The 8495-nt window shown below is 43.4% G+C and overlaps 3 protein-coding genes across 4 annotated transcripts; all 3 read right to left on the reverse strand.

The window, feature by feature from the left end:
- LOC110140107 (epididymal secretory protein E3-beta-like) lies at positions 1-2704 on the reverse strand. Of its 2 annotated transcripts, XM_020898374.2 has the most exons (2): positions 2594-2704; positions 1-773 (listed from the first exon to the last, which is right to left on the reverse strand). In XM_020898374.2, exon 2 carries the CDS (start codon positions 753-755, stop codon positions 315-317), a length of 441 nt encoding a protein of 146 aa, XP_020754033.1. In that variant the 5' UTR covers positions 756-773; positions 2594-2704; the 3' UTR covers positions 1-314. The 2 variants fall into 2 exon arrangements, with proteins under 2 accessions (XP_020754033.1, XP_070324605.1); XM_070468504.1 differs by lacking the exon at positions 2594-2704 and having other exon boundaries at positions 1-921.
- A 117-nt stretch (positions 2705-2821) lies between these two features.
- Positions 2822-3277, reverse strand: LOC110140088 (ribonuclease 4-like). Its single transcript, XM_020898352.2, has one exon. It carries the CDS (start codon positions 3275-3277, stop codon positions 2822-2824), a length of 456 nt encoding a protein of 151 aa, XP_020754011.2.
- Positions 3278-7070: 3793 nt separating this feature from the next.
- Positions 7071-7670, reverse strand: LOC110140089 (angiogenin-1-like). Its single transcript, XM_020898353.2, has one exon. The coding sequence runs from the start codon at positions 7668-7670 to the stop codon at positions 7194-7196; it is 477 nt and encodes a 158-aa protein (XP_020754012.2). The 3' UTR covers positions 7071-7193.
- Positions 7671-8495: the final 825 nt, after the last annotated feature.

Genomic DNA, 8495 nt, shown 5'->3' on the forward strand with positions numbered 1-8495 from the left:
GATCATTCAGCTTGCAAAAGTATAAGGAGAATCAATATCGGAAAATTTCCCAGATTAGTCAGAAAGATGCCATATGTGCTGAATCTTTAAAAACAAACAAGCAAACAAACATATAGAAGGAAATCAGATAAATGAGAGCAGAAGGGTATTTCAGGCAGAGAGACAACACAGGCGAAGTTGTGAGAGCAAGAAACCATGTGAAACAACTCTAAGTAGTTGGAAATATTGGCCCATAAATGTAAGGGCTCTTGATGTAGGTGGGGCCACCACTTGGAAGCACTGAACACTGAAAGCTGTGGGTCTGGTTGGACTTTCTAGTTGCCGATATCCTCTAATAACCGCATGTCCTCTACAACATCAACAAACCCATTCATGCTGCAATGGAATTCAATGTAGCTGTAGCTCTTGTAATCTTTGTAACTGCTTTTGCTGTTCTTCCGGATGCACTTGAGTGTCTTGAAGGGATCTGGGGCCCATATATATACATTTCTGTAGCGGTCTCTCCAGTTCCGCAGGCATATACGCTCAATTTTGTGCCATAAGGTATAGATGAAGACGTGATAGTTCTTGTCTTTGGGAATGCCTCTTTCCCTCATCAGATCGTTGCATTGGTACTTGCTGAATGCCCAGTTTGTGCTTAGGTGGTGCTGTTTCATAAATTCCCTCCAGGAAAGGTTCTGGCCGTGTACAAGGAGCCCGGATAAAGTGAACAGCAGAGCCCACAGAGAGCCTAGGACCTTTAGAGTGGACGCCATTTCAGTCAGCAGGACCACCTGCGGATGCACGGGGAAGAGAGAGGACAGCATTGTCTCAGCACTGCCCTGAGAGCTGAGCTCCACCTTAAAATTCCTCTCTCTGCCACTGTAGGCACTTGGACCCAATTTTACTGTTTGGTTTCCAGGCTGGAAGATAAGTCTCATGAGATAATAAAGTTTATAAGAAATGAAAATATGCTATAGCCTGTCTGAGACAAGAGCAACATTGTGAAAAATTGATGTTTATTTTGGCATTTCCAAATACCTCCTGTCTGCCCTATCTTCCATCTGAACTGAGAAATCAGTCTCGCTCTAGCTAGCTGTTTTGCATTCACATCAATTCTCAAAAGAGTGTGTTTCTTAAAGAAAATGGGATTTTAAGCATTATGTCTGTGAGTTGCAAAGGGTTGTCCCTCTAAAGGGGCTTCCTTGGTGGCTCAGTGGTTAAGAATCTACCTTCAGTGCAGGAGACACAGGAAACCAAGATTTGATTCCTGGGTCAGGAAGATCCCCTGCAGGAGGGCACGGCAACCCACTCCAGAATTCTTGTCTGGAGAATCCTGGACAGAAGAGCCTGGTGGGCTACAGTCCATGGGGTCACAGAGACTTGGACATGACTGAAGCAATTTAGCACACACGTCCCTTTAAAGGGGATGCAGAATATGAATAGAGACTTGAAGAATATTTTCCAAGCAGGAAGCTTTGATTCCCCGAAATCCTAGGCTGCAACTATACTGATTCTGCAAGATGGTGCTTTCCAGAATCTTGTCTTCTTTATGACACTTCCCCAAAGCCTGCGAAACATGTTTTCACTTCTGACTACACACACCCCTGCTCAGAAGACATTTCCCTAATTATTGTCATTATAATTGATCTTGATTTGTCATTAAGAATGTTATAAGGAGCTCCAGTTTTGAAATATTGTTTTAATCATTCAAATATCAAGATTGAAGCTGCCTTCACAAGAACTATTTTATTCAAATTAGGGCAGAGAGTTGCTTGAAAAAGTCTCCCCTTTAAACTAGCTCCCTGTTCTCATTTACCATGAGGAGTATGCCTGATGGTGTGGAACCTCTATCCTAATTCTCAACTCTCTGAGCATGATGCCTCAAAACAGGCCTAATAATCCATCCCTCAGACCTGTGAGAGTCTAATGAGATACATTTATTGACAGCATTTCTGAGAATGTCAAGTACTGTGCCAAATATAGCACAAGGGGTAGGTACCTTCTCTTTTGTGATACCCTATCCCTGGCTCAAAAGGCCTAAACAAGATGAGAAGACCAGGATTCAAGGTACTTCAGTGTACAGTTAACCCTCTGAATCCACCTTCTCTGCACCCAGGGATTCCACCAACCACAGATATGGATTAAAAATACTCCAAAAAAAATTTTTTCCCCCAGAAAGTTCTAAAAAGTAACACTTGAATTTGCTTTGTGCTGTCAATTATTTCCATAGCACTTACATTGCATCTACAGCTATTTACATAAAGTTTATCTTGTTTAGGTATTAAAAGTGATATAGAGATAAGTATATAGTTTAGATGCAAACACTGTGCCATTTTATACAAGGTACTTGAGCATGCTTGCATTTTGGTATCCTGGGCATGGAGGATCCTGGCCCAATACCCCATGGATACCAAGGAATGGTGATATTACACTTAGGAAGAGTGGGGAGAGGCTATAAAAACTGTATCAGCAAGATTGAATCCAGGTCATTAGTTCTCACACGTTGGGTCACTGTCTATTCTTAATCCCACCATCTTAATTTCCTCTTCCAGCATTCCTGGGCCTTTCCCTCTAAACATCCTCAGCACCAGCCCTTCTAACCATAACTCACCCTATTTAGATCCAACACTCCTGTCACTGGTCGTAGTGGGGATCAGTTTATGGATGTGCAGAGCAGAGAGTGTGTGTCTTTCCCTTTTCCTTAGAGCCAAGAAGTGCAGCAGTGAAGGAAAGATGGAAGGAATAACAGTCAGTGGGAAGTACAGTGCTCCAGCTGATTGGCAGTAGTTGGGGGGAGGGGATTAGATGGCCTTACTGAGAGAACCAGTCCTGCATCTTTTCATCTGGAACACTTGGGTTTACTCTGAGAATAGCCTGGAGCAAAGGAGTCAAACCTCAAATGCTGACTTGTGGTGCTGGCCTTGGCCCGGTACCTGCAGTTGGGAGCCCTGGAGCTCCCGGTCTCCCTGCAGTCTGTGACCCTCGCCACAACCTCGTGGCAGTTCATCCAGCCATTCGTGCACTGAATGTTGGTGGTGCTGCAGATACTGCGGATGTTCCAAAGATCTTCATGAATGAAAGTGTTGAAGCGCTTGCACTGATGTGAAGTCATCTTCCATCTTTGCACCATCAAGTTGCAGTAGCCGTCATTGCCTCCTGTCTCATCAGGGTCCACGTGTTGCCGCGGGAATCGTTGGTACATGCGATCCTGGCCATAGGAGGGCTGTACCAGCCCCAGCCCCAGCAGGGTCAGCAACAAGAACAGAAGAAAGACCTGCGTCCGCTGGAGAGCCATCACTGCCTTGGAGATGCCTAGAGAAGACCAAGGGGCAAGAAAAATCATCCCAGTTTCAACAGGAAGTGAGCAACCCAAAGCAGCAAGGACAATTTTTGGAGCATCAGACGGGCCCATTTTCTACACGTTCAGTCTAAGGGTTAGGCCCAGCTGAGTTCCTAGTTTGATACGTATGTCCTTTGTTTTCAAAGATGCTGCTTCATGATGGTTGATCACACTGTGTGTGATTATAACGCTGATGAGGGACTTGCATCTTATTCCACCTATAGCCTATCCTTAACAATAATGATCAAGATTAAACATAGCTATCATTCATTTAAATGCCACCTTCTCAGTTCATAACCACATTTTGCCTGTGCACAGAAAGACCCAAAACTCTAAGTCACATTGCTGTGTCTGCTGCTGCAGATACGCGATATGGAGTTAGGAGGAGAGGGAAGTGAAGGAGTTGTGGGAAGCAGGGTGGCAGGAAGAAATGATGCTGGATTTACTCCTCACCCCAGGACCACTGGATACAACTTCTGAAGACACACTTAGCACTTGGGTAAGAGCTTAATCCCCCCCAATGTACTTTGTGTTGTCTGTTCCAAAACTAGTTGTGCACAATTCTGTCTCCTTTCTCTCATTCTGCTTCTTTGTGACCAACAACATGGTTTAGCAATATGACTAGCTACAGAGGAGATTTTACTTTTTATACAAGAGCATGTGTGGCCTCAGGCACAGTAACCAACTGACTTAGTAAGACATGGAAAAATATGAACAGAGTTCAAAGTCAACATCAATGGGTGCCTCTCAAGCTTCTGCCTACAACAGAAAATGAAATGATCCCCAAATGCCCCCAACACATACTTTTAGGTTAGAGCTTGCACCAATGGTTTGCTCTGCTGACGTGTTTAATCTCAGTAAGAACTTCTTTTGATATGGTGATCCGAAAGACCTAGTTTTACCACACTAACTGTATGATCTTGGGGAAATCGCTTAACTTCTTTCAGTGTGTTTCCTTAGAAGTAGAATAAACATAATGAAAGTGCTACCAGGCCTCCCTTGTGACTCAGCTGGTAAAGAATCCGCCTGCAATTCGGAAGACCTGGATTCAATCCATGGGTTGAGAAGATCCCCTGGAGAAAGGCTACCCACTCCAGTATTCTGGCCTAGAGAATTCCATGGACTGAATAGTCCATGGGGTCGCAAAGAGTTGGACATGACTAAGTGACTTTTACTTTCATTTCAATGTTACCGAAAGAATTGTGGGGAGTCCAGCTGCTCACCGCTTAAGAGGCAATAAGCAGGCCAGGTTGGTGGAAAGGAAAGTTTGCTTTATTTCAGATGCCTGCAACTATGGGGGGAGGGTGGTGGACATCCATCCAAAGGCCGACTTCCTGTACCCTCACAACCAGTGGGGCAAGAGATTTTACAGACCCAAGTTGGGGTGGGGGACTACATGCAGGAACGGCAAAGTCATCTCTGACAGTCGTCTTCAGCTTGGTCATCGGTGGTCTGACTAGCAACATGTTGATTGTTTTAGGTACAGCTAGTCTTCAGTTCCATCATCCATTTGTTCCCATTTCTTTGTGGCCAGTTCTTGGAACTCTGGCAGCTCATGTCCTTGAAACAGTCTGGTCATCATGATATTAACTTCCCCACCTGGTGTTTTACTATCTGTAAGACAGCTCTCAGGCTATGGCTCAGAATATTATCTATAGCCCTTGAGAAAGAAATAAAGGTCCTTGACTACATTATTATTTAGTCTCCTTTGACTGTTTCCCTTTGTTTCCACGTTTCTCTCATTAAACTTATTCTTTGACTAAACTTTTCCACAGACAAAAGGCAGGCAGAGGACATGGTGTAGGGGCAAGGTCCATAGGGTCCTTCTCCTCAAAGGAACATTGTGAAGAAGAAATGGTAAAATCAATGTAAAGTGCTTATCACAATGCCTAGCCTAAGTGTTCAGTAGGTGTCAGCAATGATCATTTTTAGGGTTCCCATTTTTCTTGGTTTCCTTTGTTCCCTTCAATCTGATAAAATAACAACTACACTGAATTGCCGTCTTCTCAGGTGACACTAATGGTAAAGAATCCTCCCGCCAATGCAGGAGAGGCAAGAGATGTGGGTTTGATCCCTGGATTGGGATGATCCCCTGTAGTAGGAAATGGCAACCCATTCCAGTATTCTTGCCTGGAAAATCCCATAGACAGAGGAACCTGGTGGGCTGAAGTCCATGGGGTCACAGAGTCGGGCACGAGTGAGTGACTATCACTTTCCAATAGTCTTGCCTGGAAAATCCCATAGAGAGAGGAACCTGGTCAGCTATAATCCATAGGGTGGCAAAGAGTCAGATGTGACTGAACAATTAATATGCACTACCACTGATTGGGATTCCCTGGTGGCTCAGAGGGTAAAGAGTCTGCCTGTAATGTGGGAGACCTGAGCTCAATCCAAGAGATGTGAGTTTGATCCTTGGGTTGGGATGATTCCCAGTAGTGGGAAATGACAAACCATTCCAGTATTCTTGCCTGGAAAATTCCATGGATGGAGGAGGAGCCTGGTGGACTATAGTCCATGGGGTTGTAAAGAGTTGGACACTACAGAGCGACTTCACTTTCACCACTGATTGGAGAACCAGAAAAAAAAATCAGATAGTCTATCAGACATTGTTAATATCTTGCTTCCTAAGGATTTTTTTGATTTTTATAGTAAGACAAAATTTCCAGTAAAGAGGTTTGGAAAATCCTTCTTCCTACTTTGGAGAGAAATGACAATGTTTCCAATTTTTAAACAGATGAACCAGTAACCTACTCTTTCATCCCTTCCTCCATAAATTGAATACTTTCAGTGAGGCTGGGCTCTGTGTGGCACCAAGACACTGGCCTCTAACCCAAGTATTGAGGAACCAGGGCTTTTGGTCCATTTCAGGGCATGTAGGCAGCAGGGGAGGCAACCATGGGGAATAGTGACTGTGTCAGTTATTCATAAAATGAAAGAACTAGCAATGCATAACAGTAGTTTATTAACTACTTTCTAAGTAAGATATCCAGGCATCTGTTGATGAAATTAGGTAACTTTGAACTCATGGATTAATTAGCATATTTTACAGAGACTGTCTGTTAACTTAAGCTTGTATTTACTTGAAAACATATCAAGTTGAAGAACAAAGGAAAAGCTTGAAATCTTTGTACGACCTTCCCAAGACCTCAGCGTTGCTAGATATCAGTTAATAAAGTAAAATATTAAAGAGAAAATAATGTAGTAATCAGTCTTTTATCTTTATATAAAATAACCATGAGAATATCCTGGGAGTGTTCCAGTCAAAACAATATCAAATTACTTCGTACTTAAGGTAAGAGGGGGCTATCCTGATTGTATTTTGTTATTTATGCAGGATTTACCAAAGTGTGGGTGGGTGTGATTGCCCGTGTGTGTGTGTGTGTGTGTGTGTGTGTGTGTGTGTATGTTTGTGTGAGAGAGAGAAAGAAAGAAAAGTGTAATTAATCTGTTGGTATTTAGTACTAAATTCCTCTTCCTAAGGCTTAACATTTGTAAAAGTAATATTGGCTTATTAGGTGACAGCAAAAACAATTTGCCTCTCCTAAAAATTCTGCTTAGGGGCCTTAAGCCTTGGAATTTTCCCAAAAATCTCTGTAAGATGAATTTAACATTTTTACCTTAACAGAAAAGTAAAGTCCACTCCTTGAATGCCTGATCAGGAACTGACTGACAAGGAAAAAGGCATTGCTTTCCCATCCAACCCTTTCAATCGAACAGGAAAAATGGGGAAAGATAAATAGACCAAGCATCAATGAGAAGACTCAGAGACATTTTTATTAATGAAATATATTCTAAAGCAGAAAAGACAAGGTCAGCAGCTCATTTTCTGGATTTCTAGCGACGAATGTTGCTGCGGTGTAAGGGGGAAATGCTATGAAGGAAGAGCAGAGCCAGCTCTGGACTGCTTGCGTGGAGGGACAAAGGACTCATCAAAGTGGACGGGCCAGCCCTTTTCACAGCCGATAACGATGACTCTGTAGGCTTTGGTGGCTTTGTAATAGCATGGAGGCCGCGTGGACCCTCCTTTATGCTTGCAAACGGTGACCTGGAAGGCAGACTTGCTTATTCTGAGATTGCCTTTGTAAGGTTTCCCATTCTTATCTTTACAGATGTCCTTGATGTCATTCTTGTTGCCATGAACAAAGGTGTTGATGCCTTTGCAGGGTTTGGTCAGGTTTCGTCTTTTCATCATCGTTTCACAGTATTTGTTATCCCGGCCCTTTGGGCTACGATCATAGTGCTGGGTCAGGAAGTGTCTGTATCTGTGGTCATCCTTAGCCAGAGTCAGTGGGGTCAGACCCAGTCCCAGCATGAAGATCAAAAACAGGGGGCTCAGGACCATCACCATCTCTTTCAACAAGGGCTCCTGCCAAGGACAAAAGGAGATATAATAGTGGCAGAGAATAGAATTGCCAAATTAGGCTAAAAGGACAAGGATTTTTCTCTCTGGCAGGGCATCATGAATCAGGTATCCTCGGTCCCTAGATATATTTTTTTCTTTTCCTTTCCTCAGTAGTTTCATATGTCTTCTCAATTGATTCCTTTGGAAATCCATAAAAACATTTCCTGAATACAACTTCCAAGTATAACCACCGATTCCTATCCCTGAGGATCTCTAAGAATTTACCTTTCTATCAGTTGTTGCAATTCAAAATTCACTCACATTCTTTAATTCATCTATTAACTAATTTAATAACAAGCACTACATAAGCCCCTATTGGGTACCAGGCACTATGCTTAGGTCCTAGAACACAAAGACCATTAAGACACATCCAGTGCCTCACTAATCCAGGATATACCACCCATGGGGAAAGGATGGGAGTGCCAATTTACTGAGAAGAGACAGTAAGATATACTCTGAGAGCTAAGAAGAAGGACTTTCAGGGAAACTTGAGCCCAGGGAAGGGCTATCAGAGAGGATTGGTGAAGACAGGATCCCGAACAAGTCAGTCCATCAGCTGACTTGAGAAGAGTAGTGAGAGCAAGTTTCACCCTGAGGTGAAAGGAAGCGGACCTAATTCCCCAAAAAGTAGGCTTCCCTGGTGGCTCAGTTAATAAAGAATCTGCCTGCAGTGTAGGAGACCTGGGTTTGATCCCTGGGTTGGGAAGATCCCCTGGAGAAGGAAATGGCAACCCATTCCAGTATTCTTGCCTGGAGAATTCCATGGACAGA

The sequence above is a fragment of the Odocoileus virginianus genome, chromosome 6 (assembly GCF_023699985.2).
Source record: "Odocoileus virginianus isolate 20LAN1187 ecotype Illinois chromosome 6, Ovbor_1.2, whole genome shotgun sequence".
NCBI classification, from domain to species: domain Eukaryota; kingdom Metazoa; phylum Chordata; class Mammalia; order Artiodactyla; family Cervidae; genus Odocoileus; species Odocoileus virginianus.